The following is a 21,520-nucleotide window of genomic DNA, read 5'->3' as shown; positions in this document are numbered from 1 at the left end:
ATTAATTAGATCCGACACCTATACTCATAAAATAAATCTGACATGCGCTCTTAATCTGCTGCATAACTCGACTCTGAATAGAAGAATACATTCCTTTTGTATAGTATTTATGTAGTATATATTTAGGTGTTTATTTTCCAGAAAGTTTATCAGAAATGCAGCTTCACCAAACATTTAAAAAGGCAGTGGTGGATTATAAACCTATAACAATTATTAGCATTTATAAAAGATGTATTGATAAAATAAAACTGTGATCATTCTAACCTGAAATTTTGTTCAGATTTCTGTGTAATTGTTAAATCTATTTTCATTTAGGAGCAAGTCTAATGACCCATCATGAAGATGGTGAAAAAGAAGAGATTTTGGCTCATCCTCATGGGGGAGGAGTGGACAGGAAAGAGCTCGGCTGGAAACACCATGCTTGGCCAAACTGTATTTAAAGTTGATAGTGATACAGAGCATGTAATGCAGAGCTTCGGGGTCATCGATGGTAGAGATGTGACCGTGGTAGACACTCCCGGATGGGATTCAGAATGTTCCCCAGATGTGCCACTCAAAATGCTGAAGAAAGCACACAACTCTGCCGTGGGTCAAGGGTTCCACATCCTGCTGCTGACCATCCCCATTTCCCAAAACCAAGAGTGGAACCAGAAAGTTGCGCAAAGGCTGTCGAATGTGCTCACCCTATTCAACGATGATACATGGAAACACACCATGATTCTGTTCACCAGAGCTGACCTTCTGCATCACACAGGATTGGAGGGATATCTGAAAGGTAGCGGGCAGCCCTTCCAGAGTTTGCTGGAAAAGTGTGAGCACAGGTACCATGTACTTAACAACTGCAAACGGAATGATCACGAGCAAGTCAGGGAGCTGATGGAAAAGGTTGAGCAGATGGTCCAAGAAAACAATGGTCAATCATTGCAATTGGTTATGAGTGAACAGGAAGTGGGCACATTGAGAGAGCATGAGATGAATTCACTGAGAAACAACAGGCAGTTGGTGGAAAGATGCACCAAGATGGAGGAACACATAGGGAGGGAAAGCGGCTTCAGATTAGAAGACCACATGTTTAAATCACTGCCACCAGTGGAAAATGACCCACCAATGACCCATCCTACTGAGCAAAGTGAGCTTCCAGAAGAAAACAGCACATGCGTTGTGCGATCTAAAAATGAGATGTCACATCCAGGTGACATGCAAGATGTTGCACTTGAATACATCCACATCCAAGATGAAGATACTGAATCTACATCTGACCTTTGCTCAGAAAGCCCTGCTGAAATAATCAGAGATCTGGCCATGAGCAGTGATGATGACGGTGATACAGAATCGATTAATGTAGATCAGACTGAAAAGAACACCTGTACAGAGGTAGAGGAAACGGGCATAGATCGAAATCCCGGAGATGAAGAAAAGAACAAAAAACATTTACAGCATGCACCATTGCAAAGAAACACTCCTCAAACCTGGGACAACCAGTGGGACTTGAGCATTACTTGTTACATTTATAGCGAAGAAAGTGAGTAAACACCAGTAAATGTTGATTATCATGTCATATGTATTTTATTCAGATAAGCTGCATTTGTTAAAAAAATTCACTTGCACAGATTTGACAAAAACAATACTCATTTTCCTTTGCAGGTGTTCTGATGACTTGTGTTCTTCAGTTCTCTGTCTGCTGGAGAAAAATGAAACCATCATGTGAGAGAGATTGGATCTCTTTCACAGTGTGCAGTGATAATATTTTCTGGATATATATCATGGTTTTGTACCTGTTTGTGAGATATTTATGTCTGATATATGAAACCTATGGAGTATCCAGAGAAACAAACAAAAATCAGAACATGAACACACTGGTCTCTGGGTTTGTTGAACGCCAGCAAAAACCAAGCAAAGAAAACCCGGGAGCTTTTCACTCATTGCTGTGGCAGATCAGCAACAACAGGCCTAAAGAGGTAACCCAATGCAGCAACATGGAGGATGATGAAGGAATCCCACAACACAGCACAGGAGGTAAAGATGAAAAGATGAAGAAAGGTGAGGATGAAGAGTTACCCCAACACAGTCAGAAAGGTGATGATGATGAAGAAGAAGATGATGAAGAAGAACAATCTCAACAAATCATAAAAGCTAATGATGAGATACCCCATCAGGGCAAGAGGGGTGATAACAAAGAGATACCTCAAAATGACGGTAATGAGGACGGTGAAAATATCCTCCAGCAAAGAAAGCGGGTAGACGATGACCATGTACTCCAACATAGTATAAAGGAGGATGTGAAACATGTACTCCAAAATAACAAAACAGATTATGAAGAGACAAACCAACAGAGCAACGCAGATGAGGAGGAAGAGCTACTCAAACTTAAAAGAACGGATGATAACATATGCCGAAACAGCAATAGGCATGGGAGGATGAAAAAGATGCACAGAAAGACCAAAATGGTGGAATATGAGAACACACCCGAACACAGCCAAAGGGGACATAAGGAGGAAATGCTGCAACATAACAGCAAAGCTGATTATGAAGAAATACCCCAACAGAGCAAGAGATGTAAAGATGAAGAGCTATCCAAACATGTCATCAAAGACATGGAAGAGATATGCCAGAACCACAGGAGGGGCTTCAAGAAAGAGATACCCCAGTATAACACAAGAGGTTATGAGGAAGAGATACCTCAAAGTAACAGAGGGGGTTATGAGGAAGAGATACCTCAAAGTAACAGAAGAGGTTATGAGGAAGAGATACCTCAAAGTAACAGAAAAGCTTCCAAGAAAGAGATACCTCAAAGTAACAGAAGAGGATATGAGGAAGAGATACCTCAAAGTAAAAGAAAAGCTTGCAAGAAAGAGATACCTCAAAGTAACAGAAGAGGTTATGAGGAAGAGATACCTCAAAGTAAAAGAAAGGCTTGCAAGAAAGAGATACCTCAAAGTAATGGAAGAGGTTATGAGGAAGAGATACCTCAAAGTAACAGAAGAGGTTATGAGGAAGAGATACCTCAAAGTAACAGAAAAGCTTGCAAGAAAGAGATACCTCAAAGTAACAGAAGAGGTTATGAGGAAGAGATACCTCAAAGTAACAGAGGAGGTTATGAGGAAGAGATACCCCAATGTAACTGGCTGACAGATGATAAAGAGATACTCCAATGTAACAGGAACAGGGATAATGAAGAGACAGCTAAGCACAGCAGGAAAACATGTAATGAGGAGATACAACATCACCAAAGAAAGGGGAAGAATGGAGACACATACCAACAGTGGAAGAGTGCTCATGATCATGAGATGCGTGGGCTAGAAGATGGTAAAGATATACCCGAGCAATGCAGGAAGAGAGGCAGTTATGAGATACCACAACACAGAAGGAAGAGGATTGAGAAAGATATACCTCAACACACCAGCGTGTGGGACGCTGAAGAGATTAAACAGGCACCGGAACAACAAGTAGAGGGAATAGTTGAAATAAGGGGTGCTAATAAAAAAATACACCACAAATGGTGCAGATATCAACACACCAAAGATGTCAACAACTTTGCAGGCAAGTTTGTGTCTTTTTTTTTCCACATACACTGAAAAATTGAGTAAAATTTACTTGAGAAAAGTGTGGTAACTCTCTACAAAAATCTTACTAAATTGTATAAAAAAAGTATATTTTAAACAAGGTTTACATGGAGACAAGGATCAGTCTCCTAATAAATGTAAGTAAATTTAACAGTCCATACAGGATTTTTTTTTTGGTGTTTGTTGAGGCCGAAGATGCTTGATTTTGCTGCGGCATTTTTCAAAATTTGCGATGCAACCGGCGGAGTTTTTTCCCCCAGAAAACTACTTGAATTGGCAAAATCACGATTGCAGGAAATTGTTTTGCACAGTCTTTCACAGTGATGTTTGTTTGTAAATGAGACTCCTGTTTGACGCACATGCAGTGAAGGTGTCTTTGGCTGAATGCGAGTTGTGATGACGTCACATGACACGTCTTGGCCCAAATCTGCGATAATTTTGAGAGATTGCAAGGTCCTGCGAAAATTGCTGAGTTTCCTTGATTTGCCCTCATTTCTGCCATCGCAAAATCCCGGAGGGACTGATTTAACTAGCGATTTTCTTTTATAAGTACATTTCATTCTGAGTTCAATGAACTGCATAAAATCTTACATTTAAATCTATGGCATTTGGCAGAAACCCTTATCCAGAGTGACTTTGATCTCATTTATACAGCTGAACAGTTGTGGGTTAACAGACTTGCTCAAGGCCCCAGCAGTGGCAGCTTGGCACAGCTGGGATTTGAACACACAACCTTCTGATCAGTAATCCAACATCTTAACCACTTAGCTACCACTGTAAAACATAAACGTATTCTGAACATCAACATTTTTATTTTTACAACATTTTATTGGTCACGAACACCTTTAACATTTCCAACCAGAAGTAGCATAGCTGGCAGAACCCGAGATGATTAACAAGTAATTTGTGTGCACACACAAACCATAAACCTGACTGAGAAACACAAAGACTGTGAGCCTTACACCTTAAAGCTGATACAAAACAAGAAATATTGAAAACATCCCGTCCAATGCGCTTAAAATGAAATCAGCGTAAACTTCTGTGAATGCATATGCAAATCGAGTTCAAAAGCCACACCCCCACTTTAATATGCAATCGCTTTCATGAACACTTGCAAAATAATAATAATAACAGTAAATTTAACCGAGTAAAGTAAGTAAAATATATGGATTATATCTGTGTGGATGTATGGACTGTATATGTGTATATTATATATAATATATGGAAAAGTTTGGATTTGCTCATTAACCTTAGATGTGAGGTTTATTTTTACTTCTTTTACACAAAGAACACCTCTCAGTTCCTGTTATCCTGGAATTGTTAATCATCTAACTTATTCCTAAAGATTTATTTATCGATACAATATACTTGTTCCACAGATGCGGGAGAAGAGGACACAAGACAACAAGGAGGTTTTAGGAAAAGGAGGAGAACCAAGAGTCTGGAACGATTTATTGTGTTTTACAGTGAGTAACAGTGACAACTGTAGATCAACTTCTTTAATAATATCACGCACACATATACACGCACACATATACACGCACACACACATATACACACACATACATACATACGTACACACATATACATATATATATACATATATACACACACACATATATATATATACATATATATATATATACATATATATATATATATATATATATATATATATATATATATACACATTATATATATATATATATATATATATATATATATATATACACACACACAGAGGGTGGAAAAGAATAAGAACAAAAAAACATATTTAAGATATATGAATATCTCCATTATATTTATATTAGAAGGCAACATACTTTTTATTTTTTTTTAAATATATTTTATTACTAGTCCTTTGTTTGTTTGTCATGTCTCTAGTGACCCTCAAAAACATGTAGATTATGGAGCTCTTGGTCACAGGATTTGAATTCTTCTGCTATATGTAGCATCTTGTTACAAAAAAGAAAGAAAAAATTCTCAGTGATCATGAAAATAGAAGTATAAAGGAAAAAATTCCATGCAGTTGTCACTTCATATTTCACTGTATTTAAAGTTTCTGGTCAAAATTATGTAGAAAATTGCATGATGTATACATCAGATATACTATAGAGCACTGATTCAGTCATCCATAACACCTGCGTTTCCTTAACGATGCATTCCCCAAAAAAGAAATCATTTCGAAACAATCTAAATGTTTGTGTTCATTCGAGATGCTTTCTGTGACGGTCTTTAAAACGCGTCGTCTCCCAGAAAAGTTTGCTTTCATTGTCCATAACACTGATAAATCACTGAGTGTTTCAAACATTAAATGAGTTTTTAGTATTGGTCTGCATTTTCAACAAGAGGTTAAATGGCGACATATACAAATCAGCTCACTGATCTAAAGCTTGCCTCTGCTGTGAGACATGTTGTAAGCCAGCCTGAGTCCAAATGGCACATCCGTAGTGATAAAATCGCCCATACTGTGAATAGAAATATGTAAACTGAGCTTATGTGCAGTCTCGGCAGGCCATGGCTGCAGAAATCTGTCTCTCACACAATCACTGGATGACCACAAGGCCAAAACAACAACAACAAACAAACAAAAAAAACACACTAAATGAAATAAAACAATGTACATGCTATAAATTCCTGGAGCACTACTGTTCAGAATACACCCCGTGTCAAACATTCAACAATCTCTTCACACATAAATTTACTCAAACGAGTTTAACTCAAAACTGAAAAAGAATTGCGTTGTAATGTATTATTTTGATTTCCGTCATTAATTTTGTTAAATTATTTATTATTCTATTTTAGGGAAAGAAGAGAAGACAGCTGTGAACAAAACAATGCCAACTGTTCTCTCGGCTTAGTTTTCTTTGACGGGTTTGCTCACAACAATACTGCCTTATAAATATTTGGATTATACTTAGTGTTATTGATTGAAAGCTTTTTTTGTTTTAAACCAAAGAAATCGCAATTCCTAGATTGTTAATTACTTTAGCATAAGAAGAGTTTGTGAGCTGTATTCATTAAAGAACGGCACATCATATGTTTTTTGTTCTTTTCAGTTTATAGTTACATTGCATGCTGCTAAAAGGAGTTAGTTCCTGTTCTCACTTAACCTCGCAAGACTCACTTTTTTCTTTTTCTGCAGCTTGTCATGTTAATAAAAAACAAGAACAACAACACAAAGTGTAAACTCTTCTTTCTTGAAGATTTTCCATGTCTGAGAATGTAACTTTCCAACCGCTGACACTGGAGACTGTGGGGGACGGGGGGGACGGACCCCATATCAACTATGGAGAAAGTCCACCATAAAATCCCCAGTGTAAGTTGTTACTATAGAACTACTGTCAGAGCTGCTGTTATAGAAAATTAATGAACACCTTCTGGCCAATCAGAATCCAGAACACTGACACTGTTGGTTTGTTGATGGCTCTGTTCTAGAGACTCAAAGTAAAATGAGGAACCTTGGAGTCATTTTTGATACCGGTTCTTACATGTGATTCTTTTGTTCAGAGCACTGTTAAAGCATCCTTTTTTTCACCTCAGAAATATAGCGAGACTGCGCCCTGTGCTAAACTTCTCTGTAGCTGAAAAGCTGATAAACTCACTCGTAGTCACTCTGATAGATTGCTGTAACACCGTTTTAGCCGGAGTTCCTAAATCCACACTCAACCCGCAATCATATTACTCAATTACAATCATATTACTCCTGTTTTGAAGTCCTTGCACTGGCTCCCGGTCAGGTTCCGTGTCCATTTTAAAATGATGATGCTGACATACAGAGTTGAATTCTGAAATATAAAGTTTAGGGGGGCATTTACGTTTTCACATGGGTTATATAGATGTTGCAAATCCTTTTTCCTGCAATAAATGAAATGATCGTTTAAAACCTCTTTTGCATTTCCGTATGTTTTCATCATCAGCTGAGATTTGCTCAAATCCAAATTTTTGAGGCACCACAGGACTGTACCATAAGAAGAGAGGAAAGCGGGAAGGGAAACGATTCTAAATGAGAAAATGGGCCAAATGAAACATCACTTTAATAACGAGAAAAAGAAAAAAAATCATAAAAAGTACATGCATAAATCCCTGCGGTTTTTAAAATTCTATGAACTACTCGTCGTTTAGTCTGTACTGTTCTCAATACACAACAGCAGACTGAAATGAATTTTAATGGATGGACAATATGGACAATGGATGGACAATAGGGATAAAAACTCTACCAGATGCAGCCACTAGAGGGCAGAATCACATTTCTGCAATTTCATGAAAGTTGATCTTTCATTGTGCTCTTTCAACACATATATAGAGAGGGTGTGCACCTAATATACAGGCCACAATGTGATCTTTATGTCGGAAAGATGGATAAGGATGCAAATGCAGATAAACAATGGCTTTATTTATAAAGCTGGCAGGATAATCCAAATCGTGAGACAAAAATGTGGTCAAAAACAGGCAATGGTCAGATGATGAACAAACATGATCTAATGTGAACTAATGTGGGGAAAAATGTATTATGCAGAGGTTTATTCACATTAAAATGCCACTGTACTGTATAATCAAAGGATGCATGCATAATACATGCGAATTATGTTTTCTGTTTTTAATGTGAATCTCCTCCAGTCTCTCTGTATCTGCACCTGTTCCCAATCACACTCAGACCCTATATAAACAGACTTTGGACACTCACCCAGTTGCGAAGTAATGCTCGGTGTGCCTTTGTTACAGGCCTCAAGCATGAGTAACCTGTGAACAGATAGTGTGCTGTTTTGTACAGGAAAATCAGACACAGGAGATGTTACTTGTGATTGCTCAGCAGGCTGTTCTCTGTCTTTATTAAACAGAATCAACCTTTTTTTTCTTCTTCATTTAAACCACTTCGACAATAATATTCCTTGTAACAAATTACACATTTAGCATCACATTACAGCATGGAGGTTAATATATCAAACCGCTGGAATAAGATTTTACAAATTATATAAATGTACAAATTTGTTGTTAAGGGCAACAGAAATACTTCACCAAACCCAGTCTTAACTGGTACTATCACTCACAGTTACTGCTATTACCAGCTCCAAAATCATATACATCATATACATCATATACATCCAGTAGCTTTAATACTGTTAAGCCTACTTGTTTCACACTTTTTCTACATTTTCAAATACAAAATACAAAAACAATACAGAAGCCTTCATTATACAAAACACCTCTGTCTCTTTAATCTTACCAACACACTACAACTATATATACACGACTATTGAAATAACCGTATTTTATAAACTTTAGCTTTAACAAATACGTCAGAAGGCCGCCATGTTGCTTACACATTTTACACGAGAGCTAGCTACACTTCAGTTCAAGGTCTCTCAACTGAATAAACCACTGTTTTACACATAAAACGTTGTCAGAACAACATAATTAAGGCTTTAAAAGTCCTTAGAAATGTATTGCAGCAAAATATCACACACTACTAACCTGTTTTGTACAGGAAAATCAGACACAGGAGATGTTAATTGTGATTGCTCAGCAAGCTGTTCTCTGAGGAGCGGAAGCATTGCGCAGCCCTATTAGCGCTCACATAAGTGAACTTTGTGGCATAATCAAGCAATTGCACCCTCAAAAATACTTCTGCCCCTTGTGGTATAATAAAGCAATTGCACCCTCAAAAATACTTTTCAAATCCATGGCAAAAATACATTCAAATTGTTCCTTTTATACAGGCCAATACACAAAACAACTTAACAATTGTGACAATACATTTGTAGGCATCACACCTTAACCTAACTTATCAACCCTTGAATTTTTTTTTTTACCCATGTGCTGTTTGCTAATTGCCCGACTTTCTGCCTGTTCTAATTTATGGTGCTTGCTTCACATTTTGGAAATGTTTGCCAGCAGCTTTTTAATAAAAAGCTAACCTGGACTTGCAGCTGTCTCCAAATATGCAATATGCATAATAAATAAGTACTTGCAAATACTAAATATATGGAAATACTATTTGTAGAACATCAACACTGGTTTTCTATCTCTATCAATAAGTATTGAATGTGTCAACATTTTTTCAGTACATTTATTTCCAATGAGACTATTCACATTAAATTTTCACCAGACATCAGTATTAACTCAGGAAATCCAGAAATATAAAGAATTCACAACATTAAAGTCTATAAATAAAGTTATGTAATAAAGTGTAATGACATGGGAAAAAGTGTTGAACAAAAAGTCACTTTGGCAAAATACGAGAATAAGGCTTGGATAACGGCAGGAACAAGTCAACTGAACGTTTACTAAGCAAAGCCTGAGTGTTCATAAAATCCATAATATACTGTGTGTATGTTGTGTGTGAGATTGTGTGCAGGTGTGTGTAGTTATTACTCTGTCGAAGGCGAGCGCGTACGTGTGTGGGAAGTGTAGTCCTCAGCGGCCATGATTGTAGTTAAAGGTGCCTCCTGGGAAATGGAGTTGCTGGTTTGCTGTGATGTGACAATATATATATATATATATATATATATATATATATATATATAAATCTATACAGTACATCTGGAAAGTATTCACAGCACTTCACTTTTTCCACATTTTGTTATGTTGCAGCCTTATTCCAAAATGACCACGTGAAAGAAGTTTGTCTGAAATCTTTGCAAATTTATTAAAAATGAAAAACAAAAAAGCACATGTACATAAGTATTCACAGCCTTTGCTCAGTACTTTGTTGAAGCATCTTTGGCACCAATTACAGCCTCAAGTCTTTTTGAGTATGATGCTGCAAGCTTGGCACACCTATTTTTGGGCAGTTTCTCCCATTCTTCTTTGCAGGACCTCTCCAGCTCCATCAGGTTGGACGGGGAGCGTCGGTGCACAGCCATTTTCAGATCTCTCCAGAGATGTTCAATCGGGTTCAAGTCTGGGCTCTGGCTGGGCCACTCAAGGACATTCACAGAGTTGTCCTGTAGCCACTCCTTCGTTATCTTGGCTGTGTGCTTAGGGTCGTTGTCCTGTTGGAAGATGAACCTTCGCCCCAGTCTGAGGTCCAGAGCGCTCTGGAGCAGGTTTTCATCAAGGATGTCTCTGTATATTGCTGCATTCATCTTTCCCTCGATCCTGACTAGTCTCCCAGTTCCTGCCGCTGAAAAACATCCCCACAGCATGATGCTGCCACCACCATGCTTCACTGTAGGGATGGTATTTGCCAGGTGATGAGTGGTGCCTGGTTTCCTCCAGACATGACGCTTGCCATTTAGGCCAAAGAGTTCAATCTTTGTCTTGGTCTTGGTCTGAGAGTCCCTCAGGCTTGGTTTGTGCTCTGACATGCATTGTTAACTGTGGGACCTTATATAGACAGGTGTGTGCCTTTCCAAATCATGTCCCATCAACTGAATTTACCACAGGTGGACTCCAATCGAGTTGTAGAAACATCTCAAGGATGATCAGTGGAAACAGGATGCACCTGAGCTCAATTTTGAGTGTCATGGCAAAGGCTGTGAATACTTATGTACATGTGCTTTTTTTGTTTTTTATTTTTAATAAATTTGCAAAGGTTTCAAACAAACTTTTTTCATGTTGTCATTATGGGGTATTGTTTGTAGAATGTTGAGTAAAATAATTAATTTAATCCATCTTGGAATAAGGCTGTAACATAACAAAATGTGTGAAAAGCACTGTGAATACTTTCCGGATGCACTATATATATATATATATATATATATATATATATATATATATATATATATATATATATATATATATATATATATAGCTTTTATCTTTTAAGAGACGCAAGCAGACAAATGCGAATCATGAAACAATTGCGTGGTCAAAAAACAGGCAATGGGTCAGGTGATTGGCAACAGGCAAACGGGCAAAACAGGCAAAAGAGGAATCGAGAAACGTGGACTAAAACAGGATCAAAACAAGGACACAAAACATCATAAACAATGGCTTGGTAAATGGAAACTCACATAATACTTTGCAAAGAGTGAATGCATTGAAAGTCCTTATAAACTGTGATTGTGATTGTGCTATGAATTGGATGCAGGTGTACGTGATTAGAATGAAGGTGAGTGTTCTGGGAATTGCTCTAAATGGCGGCAATGTTTGTAGGCTACAACGCAGGATGGGAAATGTAGTCACTGGCAGAGCACCATCCTCAGCGGAGCACGGAGGAAGAGCGTCGTCCTCAGCAGATTACGGAAAAGCGGAGCGACGTCTGTAGAGAAGCTTGGCATAGTGACTTCCATGGCAGAGTAGGGAAGCTAATTGGAGCTCTTAGCTGCAACGGGAGGTGGAGAAATGTCCTCAGCTGAACCGGGAGGCTGAGTGGCATCCTCAGTTGTATAATGATGCTGAGCAGCATCCTCAGTCAAGCGGTGAGGCTGAGTGTCGTTCTTCACTGACTCTGCAGGTTGAACTCGGATGGCTGTGTCACCAGACTCGGGCATGAGCAGAATTTGGTTGTCTGTGTCAGCAGACTCGGGCGTGAGCAGAACGTGGTTGTCCGTGTCAGCAGACTCGGGCGTGAGCAGAACTTGGTCGTCCGTGTCAGCAGACTTGGGCGTGAGCAGAACTTGGTTGTCCATGTCAGTAGACTCGGGCGTGAGCAGAACTTGGTTAGCTGTCTCGTCGACCTTGGACAGGAAAGTGTCTTGGGAGGCAGCCTCTTCGAGCTCAGACAGGAAAGTGTCTTGGTAGGCCGCCTCTTCGAACTCAGACAGGAACGTGTCTTGGGAGGCAGCCTCTTTGAGCTCAGACAGGAAAGTGTCTTGGTAGGCCGCCTCTTCGAACTCAGACAGGAACATGTCTTGGGAGGCCGCCTGAAAGCAAATTCTGTTAAATCATGTACTCTCTTATATTATGAACTGCTATCAAATACCTATGATGAATGTATTCATTTAATTACCTCTTTGAATAAGCTGATCAACTACCATCCTTTCTTATAGCTGACACATGTATTTTCTGTCTCTTGAAAAGACTTATTTTCATAGTGTGCTATCTGTGTTTTGTCTATCTGCACAAGTAGAAACCCGCCTATGAACTGCTGCGTATCTATGTATATAAACACTTCTGTTTTGCATGAATAAACGGAAGTCTCTATGAATGGCATGTGTGTCAGTGTGTGTGTGTTCATTCAGACTCTCCAGGTGCCTGAACTCTGCGGTAAACCACACTTTCTAGCTTATAGCAGCACAGAACTTAGAGTTAAGTGAAATATAAGGATGAAAGGGCATGACCAAGATCTGAAGACATAATCTGAGATTTGAAGATCTCTAACACCGCCTCTTTGACCTCAGACAGGAACGTGTCTTGGGAGGCCGCCTCTTTGACCTCAGACAGGAACGTGTCTTGGGAGACCGCCTCTTCGACCTCTAACAGGAACATGTCTTGGGAGACCGCCTCTTTGACCTCAGACAGGAACGTGTCTTGGGAGACCGCCTCTTCGACCTCTAACAGGAACATGTCTTGGGAGACCGCCTCTTTGACCACGGACAGGAACGTGTCTTGGGACGATGCCTCTTTGAGCTAAGACAGAAACATCTTGGAAGGCCGCCTCTTCGACCTTGGACAGGAACGTGTATTGGGAGGCCTCCTCGACAACCTCAGACAGGAACGTGTCTTGGGGGGCCGTGTCTTTGACCTCGGACAGGAACGTGGCTTGGGGGGCTGCCTCGTCGACCTCAGACAGGAATGTGGCTTGGGGGGCCGTCTCTTCGACCTCGCACAGCAACTTGGCTTGGGGGGCCGTCTCTTTGAACTCAGACAGGAACGTGTCTTGGGGGGCTGTGTCTTTGACCTCGGACAGGAACGTGGCTTGGGGGGCCGCCTTGTTGACTTTGGACAGGAACGTAGCTTGGGGGGCCGTCTCTTCGACCTCAGACAGGAATGTGGTTTGGGGCACCGTCTCTTCGACCTCAGACAGGAACATGGCTTAGGGGGCGGTCTCTTCAAACTCGGACAGGGGCCCTCTCTTCGACCTTGGACAGGAATGTGGCATGGGGGACCATCTCTTTGACCTCAGACAGGAATGTGGTTTGGGGGGCCGTCTCTTTGACCTCAGACAGGAACGTGAATTGGGGCGCCGTCTCTTTGACCTTGGACAGGAACGTAGCTTGGGGGGCCGTCTCTTCGACCTCGGACAGGAATGTGGTTTGGGGCACCGTCTCTTCGACCTCACATAGGAACGTGGCTTAGGGAGCGGTCTCTTCGAACTCGGACAGGGGCCCTCTCTTCGACCTTGGACAGGAATGTGGCATGGGGGACCATCTCTTTGACCTCAGACAGGAATGTGGCTTGGGGGGCCGTCTCTTTGACCTCAGACAGGAACGTGAATTGGGGCACCGTCTCTTTGACCTTGGACAGGAATGTGGTTTGGGGCACCGTCTCTTCGACCTCACATAGGAACGTGGCTTAGGGAGCGGTCTCCTCGACCTACAGACAGGGGCCCTCTCTTTGACCTTGGACAGGAATGTGGCATGGGGAGCCATCTCTTTGACCTCAAACAGGAACGTGGCTTGGGGGGGCCGTCTTTTTGACCTCCGACAGGAACATGACTTGGTTAGCATGTTCACCTCACACCTCCAGGGTCCGGGGTTTGAGTCCCGCTGGGGCCATGTGTGTGAGGAGTTTGCACGCTCTCCCCGTGCAGCGGGGGTTTCCTCCAGGTACTCTCGTTTCCTCCCCCAGTCAAAAGACATGCATGGTAGGCTGATTGGCATGTCCAAAGTGTCCGTAGTGTATGAATGGGTGTGTGATTGTGCCCTGCGATGGACTGACAGCCTGTCCAGGGTGTATCCCCCCTTGTGCCCGATGCTCCCTGGGATAGGCTCCAGGTTCCCCGTGACCCTGAAAAGGAGTAAGTGGTATAAGATGGATGGATTGATGGTTTATATTTTCCAGAATACTGGGAGAATCTTACTATATATAGAATATCTTGTTATTATTACATTTGGTTTCCTTACAGAGTAATACCTCTAAAGATGATATATAATACACATGATTAGGATAACAGGTAAATAACTTGTATCTATGTAGTGAAATAAACTTATATGTAGAATTAAGTGCTGCACATATGTGCACGAAAAGCATTTTCACACCGTAAACAGAACAATACCTCATTTTAGCGCCTCTTGAAATACTGATCACGTGACATATTCACACTATCATTAATGTGTGCAGCGTTCATGACAAAGAGACAGAAGCAAAAGTACTAAACAAAACTCTTTGTACTTCCCCTTTTCTTTTCTTTTTTACTAAGAAACTGCATGTGTAGAAACAGTTTAAACACTAATATATATTCTTTACTAATAATGATAAAGTATTTTCAGATCTGAATGAAGCTCCATATGGCATAAAACATTTCCTGTACCACCTTCCTCTACTGTCACTCTGTTTCTTTATTTATTTCTTTATTTATTCTTTATGTTCTCCAACTCTCAATTATCACAGCACCTTTACACAGTGTGCTACACTTTAAAACAAAACATATCAATCTTTGTAAAGTAAAATCTGTTATAGATTTTACAGAGTAAGTAAGTGTAAGTCTTTAAATCCTTAAATCTCTCTCTCTCTCTCTCACGCATGCTCTCTCTCTGTAAGAACACAGGGAGTGGTCAGGGTTTATTTAAAACCACTGCTCTGTCAGTCAGTCAGTCGTTAGAGAGACAGGATGGAGTTCAGTCCACTCGCTGTGATGCTCTGTGAGTAAATGTTCTCTTTGTGTCTTCATTAGAGTGAGTGGTGGGGTATAAAGCTGTTCATCTGCAGTCTGAATGTCCTGAGTGATGAGCTTATTGTGTGATTAGGGCATTGTGTGTACTTCAGCATGACTGCTCAGGTGGATCAGTGTATCCATATCTGTTATGAGAAGGGTTTAGTTTGATGTGTAACTACTCTCAGTAACAATGATAGTTCAACAGGTAAGAGTACAAGTAGAGCAAGTTTAAAACACAGGGTTTAAATAATCTAATGAGTGTAAACGAGTCTGTATTGTTGGAATCTGTAGCTGATCTTCTGTGTCCTGCTGTCATCTGCTGCTCAGTGACAACCTCTAATGATAATTTGATCTGCTAAAAGAAAATGACTGGATGGTGTTTGTACTTTCACCAATGGAAGTCAGGGTTGTGAATAACTGAAATGTTTTCAGCTGCGGTGGTGAGGCCATACAGGAATGTTATTCCTATGTAGACATGAGTTCCTGTGCTGCAACCTTTTCTAAGATCTTGGAGATAAAATGGAGATTTGATATTGGCCGATAACTGGACAGTTAATGAGAGTCAAGGTCAGTTATTTTTTAATCAGGGGCTCGATAAGTGCTAGTTTAAATGATTTAGATACATAACCAGTGCTAAAGGAAGAATTTATTATTTTTATAAGGGCTTTGATTACTTCTGGAATAATGTGTTTAAAGAGACATGTAGGTAAGGGATCTAATGTAGAAGTTGATGCTTTTGATGAAGAAATTAATAAAATTAGTTCAGTCTGTTGAAGGGAAGTACAACATTGTTACAGTGAGGTAAAGAAGTATTTGATCCCCTGCTCATTTTGTACGTTTGCCCACTGACAAATAAATGATCAGTCTATAATTTTAATGGTAGATTTATTTGAACAGTGAGAGACATAATAACAACAAGAAAATCCAGAAAAACACGTCAAAAATGTTATAAATTGATTTGCATTTTAATGAGGGAAATAAGTATTTGACCCCCTCTCAATCAGAAAGATTTCTGGCTCCCAGGTGTCTTTTATACAGGTAACGAGCTGAGATTAGGAGCACACTCTTAAAGGGAGTGCTCCCAATCTCAGCTTGTTACCTGTATAAAAGACACCTGTCCACAGAAGCAATCAATCATTCAAACTCTCCACCATGGCCAAGACCAAAGAGCTCTCCAAGGATGTCAGGGACAAGATTGTAGACCTACACAAGTCTGGAGTGGGCTACAAGACCATTGCCAAGCAGCTTGGTGAGAAGGTGACAACAGTTGGTGCGATTATTCGCAATTGGAAGAAACACAAAAGAACTGTCAATCTCCCTCGGTCTGGGGCTCCATGCAAGATCTCACCTCGTGGAGTTGCAGTGATCATGAGAACAGTGAGGAATCAGCCCAGAACTACATGGGAGGATCTTGTCAATGATCTCAAGGCAGCTGGGACCATACTCACCAAGAAAACAATTGGTAACACACTATGCCGTGAAGGACTGAAATCCTGCAGCGCCCGCAAGGTCCCCCTGCTCAAGAAAGCACATATACATGCCCGTCTGAAGTTTGCCAGTGAACATCTGAATGATTCAGAGGACAACTGGGTGAAAGTGTTGTGGTCAGATGAGACCAAAATGGAGCTCTTTGGCATCAACTCAACTCGCCGTGTTTGGAGGAGGAGGAATGCTGCCTATGACCCCAAGAACACCATCCCCACCGTCAAACATGGAGGTGGAAACATTATGCTTTGGGGGTGTTTTTCTGCTAAGGGGACAGGACAACTTCACCGCATCAAAGGGACGATGGACGGGGCCATGTACCGTCAAATCTTGGGTGAGAACCTCCTTCCCTCAGCCAGGGCATTGAAAATGGGTCGTGGATGGGTATTCCAGCATGATGATGACCCAAAACACATGGCCAAGGCAACAAAGGAGTGGCTCAAGAAGAAGCACATTAAGGTCCTGGAGTGGCCTAGCCAGTCTCCAGACCTTAATCCCATAGAAAATCTGTGGAGGGAGCTGAAGATTTGAGTTGCCAAACGTCAGCCTCGAAACCTTAATGACTTGGAGAAGATCTGCAAAGAGGAGTGGGACAAAATCCCTCCTGAGATGTGTGCAAACCTGGTGGCCAACTACAAGAAACATCTGACCTCTGTGATTGCCAACAAGGGTTTTGCCACCAAGTACTAAGTCATGTTTTGCAGAGGGGTCAAATACATATTTCCCTTATTAGAATGCAAATCAATTTATAACATTTTTGACATTCATTTTTCTGGATTTTTTTGTTGTTATTCTGTCTCTCACTGTTCAAATAAATCTACCATTAAAATTATAGACTGATCAATTCTTTGTCAGTGGGCAAACATACAAAATCAGCAGGGGATCAAATACTTTTTTCCCCTCACTGTATACACACACACACACACACACACACATTCACACCTAGGAGAAATTTAGCGTAGCAAATCAGATGGGAAGAAACTGGAGAGATCAGAGGAAACCCTCTGGGAGGAAATGTCTCCCTTCTGCATGTGTCTCAAACACAATTAACATTCTAGCATGTTACAGACCTGGGTGAAAAGGTTTTGGGATTATTCCATGTTGTTACGAAACGGGACTGGAGGCGGATGCAGGTCAAAGTCTTTATTAATTAGCAGGCAAACAAAACACAGGGAGCGTGGTCTCTACTGACTATACTTAAACTCTGGACATCTAGCTACAACCGCTAGCATGCTACACGTTAGCACATACCGTCATACTTCCTGGACATGACAAATGTAAACCAAATAATACTGCACGAAGTGCGCACTCATGGAGGGGTTTAAATAGTCAACATAATCAGACCAAAACATGGACACCTTAGGCAAATCAGAGACATGATCAGACTTAAATCAATGTCCAAGCAGGAAGCAAACGAAAACAAAAGAGTCACGTGACCAGTCAGAAGCCGTGCTGCAGTGCCCTCTGCTGGCCATGGCGTAACAGAACCCCCCTCCAAAGGGTGCTGCTCCCGGAGCACCAAGAACCCCCCTCCAACGGGGGTCCCGGGCCCCCTGTGCGAACTGTCTCTCGCTGCCACAGAAAGCGAGGCAGCCTCCGTCAGGCAGCAGAAGGGCGGAGCAGCACCCCCACCGGGGTTGAAAGTCGGAGCACAGCCCCCGGCGGCACTGGAATGCTGGGCGGCGGCTCTGGAAAGCGGGGCGCCGGCCCCGGCGGCTCTGGTATGCAGGGCGCCGGCTCTGGTATACAGGGCGCCGCCTCAGGCGGCACTGGGATGCTGGGTGCCACCCCCGGCGGACCTGGGCTGCTGGGCGCCGCCCCGGAACACTGGGCACCGCCCCCCACCGTTCTGGGATGCTGGGCACCACCCCCGGCGGCACTGGAGGGCTGGGCGGCCTCCTCGTCCGGGCAGGGCAGCAGGACGGCTTCCTCGGCTGTGCAGGGCAGCGGGACGGCCTCCTCAGCTGGGCTGGACAGCAGGGCAGCTTCCTCGGCTGTGCAGGGCAGCGGGATGGCCTCCTCGGCTGGGCTGGACAGCAGGACAGCTTCCTCGGCCGGGCAGGGCAGCGGGATGGCCTCCTCAGCCACCTCAAGCTGTCCCTCTGAGGTCGCCATGTTGACCTCAGGTGGGAGCTCCACAGCTGAGACCTCCTCGTAGGCCTCAGGCTGGAGCTCTGCTGTCCTCGTTGCCCCCCCAAAAAGTTTCTGGGCCAGCCTTCACCTCTGGACTGCGCAGCATGGTGTACCTCCCCTGCAGTGGGAAGCCCCAGATGCTCAGGTCACTTTGCTGGCTGCGTGGTGCTGTACAATTCCTCTGCAGTGGGAAGCCCCAGATGCTCAGGTCACTTTACTGGCTGTGTTGCACGGCGTCGCTCTTCGGTGGCGGGGATGGGGTACATGGCGCGAGGGATGACGCGGCGCGCAGCTCAGCTTTGCACTGAGCAATTTCCTCTTCGAGCTGTTTGCTCATCTCCAGGGACAAACGGTAAAGCACCCAAATCCTGGCCTCTTCGGCGGCGCTCATGGCGACCTGCTGCTTCCGCATTTTTGGCGCAGTATTCTGTTACGAAACGGGACTGGAGGCAGATGCAGGTGCAGGTCAAAGTCTTTATTAATTAGCAGGCAAACAAAACACAGAGAGCGTGGTCTCTACTGACTATACTTAAACTCTGGTCATCTAGCTACGACCGCTAGCATGCTACACGTTAGCACATACCGTCATACTTCCTGGACATGACAAATGTAAACCAAATAATACTACGCGAAGTGTGCGCTCACGGAGGGGTTTAAATAGTCAACATAATCAAACCAAAACATGGACACCTGGGGCAAATCAGAGACATGATCAGACTTAAATCAATGTCCAAGCAGGAAGCAAACCAAAACAAAAGAGTCACGTGACCAGTCAGAAGTCGTGCTGCAGTGCCCTCTGCTGGCCGTGGCGTAACACATGTGCAGAAAAAAGTGTGAGAGTCCATTGGTTTTATATCCTACTGTTCAGATTAATGTGTGCACTGAGTCCAAATTTCAGTAATAATATCTGAGGAAACATATTTGTTTATTTACTGAAACACACACAGAACAGGATTGAGCTCATTGCTGTACTTTAGTTTTATACTTTACTTATTATTGAAACAGCTCAACATATTGTATTTCTTTCAGACGGTCAGATTTATCCTATAATTTAATGTTTTGAGATCCGTGTGTCTAAAATGTGCTGTTTTCAATCACACACTGAATATTTTCCATGTTTTCATCATGTTCTGTTTCTGTTCTCTTTTTAGTGCTGATTTCACTTATACCAGTGCAACATGCTCAAGGTGATTTATATATTCATATTTTCTCTATATTCTGTGTACATATTTGATATTTAATTGGAGCTGAGAAGGTTGTGTTTGTACTGTACCATGCAGGATTTAATAATTTGTTAAGATTTTTATCAATACCATTTTATTTAGCAGAAAGGAAGTCCCTTTAACATTTACTCTGATATCAGTTTATTTCATGTGTAGTTTCACTTTGTGCTCTTGGTGCATTCACACATTCTTTATTTACTGTTTTTTTTTTTTTAAGAATTATTGTTACTTATGATGTATAGTATGATAAAATCAGAAAAGATTGAACAACAATATGTGTTAAATGACTCTGTTCACCTCTGTACACTTGGGGTTTACTTTATATATAATTTATTAACACTAGAATGTTTTTACAGGGAGTCCTAAAGCTGTGGTGTCCATAAAGCCTGATACACATCTGTACAGAGGAGAGAGAGTTATATTCAGATGTGACATACAGGGACGAGGATACACTAAGTGGACATACAGCTGGTATAGGAATAATAACACACTCCACTTTCCTGTATTTGACATGTTAGATTATGACAGGACAATGCAGGATGTCAGTATCTGGTATGTTAGAGACTCTGACAGTGGTGACTACACCTGCAGAGGACAGAGCAGTGACTCTCAGAGCTCAGAGATCAGTGATGCTGTTACTCTGACTGTATCAGGTGAGTCTGTGTCAGTAACATCTGGATTTTATAGTTTTACATTTACAGTATAATTGTGGTGAGTATTGATGCACAATCTGGAGAAAAATGTGATGTGTGATAAACATTTAGGATGATGCAATAATGATAGGTAATGCAATAAATTCACGATTAACATCTGCAATGTCAAATTTTCCAATTTATTTTAAAAACCATCATGTTTAAATCTCCAAGCCAGTCACCAGGAGCTGCAGTTCAATTGTTTTCAGTGTTGTACCAAATTTCTACTCCCTGGCAGAATCTGACTCCTTCCTGTGCATACAAAGTAGGAATAATGATGCTATGCACATGAAACTGAAATTTAAAGCATTTTTTTTTTGTAATGGGCCACATTACACATTTCTTTATTACACATGTTTTTACATTGCTGATAAACAATTACATCAGAGGTGTCCAAACTACGGCCTGTGGGCCAACTGCGGCCCGTGGTCCATTTTTAATTGGCCCGCAGCAAATTCGAAATATATAATGGAATATGGGCCACACATGAACACCAGTGCCGAGCGACAAGAGAAAGTTGGACAAATGGCAGCTAGCCTGCTAGCTCAACTACAGTATTTTCCCTTGCTAACAAAATACGAGAAAATGCCACAATATCCAGCTACGAGGTAGCTCAACTCATTACCCAACATGGGAAACCTTTCTCAGATGGGGACTTCATAAAACGGTGCCTTATTAAAGTCGCAGGAATAGTGTGCCCAGAAAAGATGCAGGAATTCA

At 41.6% G+C, this 21,520-nt stretch overlaps 1 protein-coding gene across 1 annotated transcript in view; it reads left to right on the top strand.

The window, feature by feature from the left end:
• Positions 1-21,520, top strand: part of LOC128610487 (uncharacterized) — a 28,874-nt gene that overhangs the window by 2,591 nt on the left and 4,763 nt on the right. The window contains exons 2-6 of the mRNA XM_053629829.1: positions 316-1,522; positions 1,645-3,540; positions 4,943-5,029; positions 20,037-20,072; positions 20,465-20,761. Of these exons, the coding sequence (XP_053485804.1) occupies positions 337-1,522; positions 1,645-3,540; positions 4,943-5,029; positions 20,037-20,072; positions 20,465-20,761 (3,502 nt within the window). The 5' untranslated portion in view covers positions 316-336. The remainder of the gene's footprint in view (positions 1-315; positions 1,523-1,644; positions 3,541-4,942; positions 5,030-20,036; positions 20,073-20,464; positions 20,762-21,520) is intronic.

The sequence above is a fragment of the Ictalurus furcatus genome, chromosome 7, assembly GCF_023375685.1.
Source record: "Ictalurus furcatus strain D&B chromosome 7, Billie_1.0, whole genome shotgun sequence".
NCBI classification, from domain to species: Eukaryota; Metazoa; Chordata; class Actinopteri; order Siluriformes; family Ictaluridae; genus Ictalurus; species Ictalurus furcatus.
This window is presented reverse-complemented; position numbering and strand designations above follow the sequence as displayed.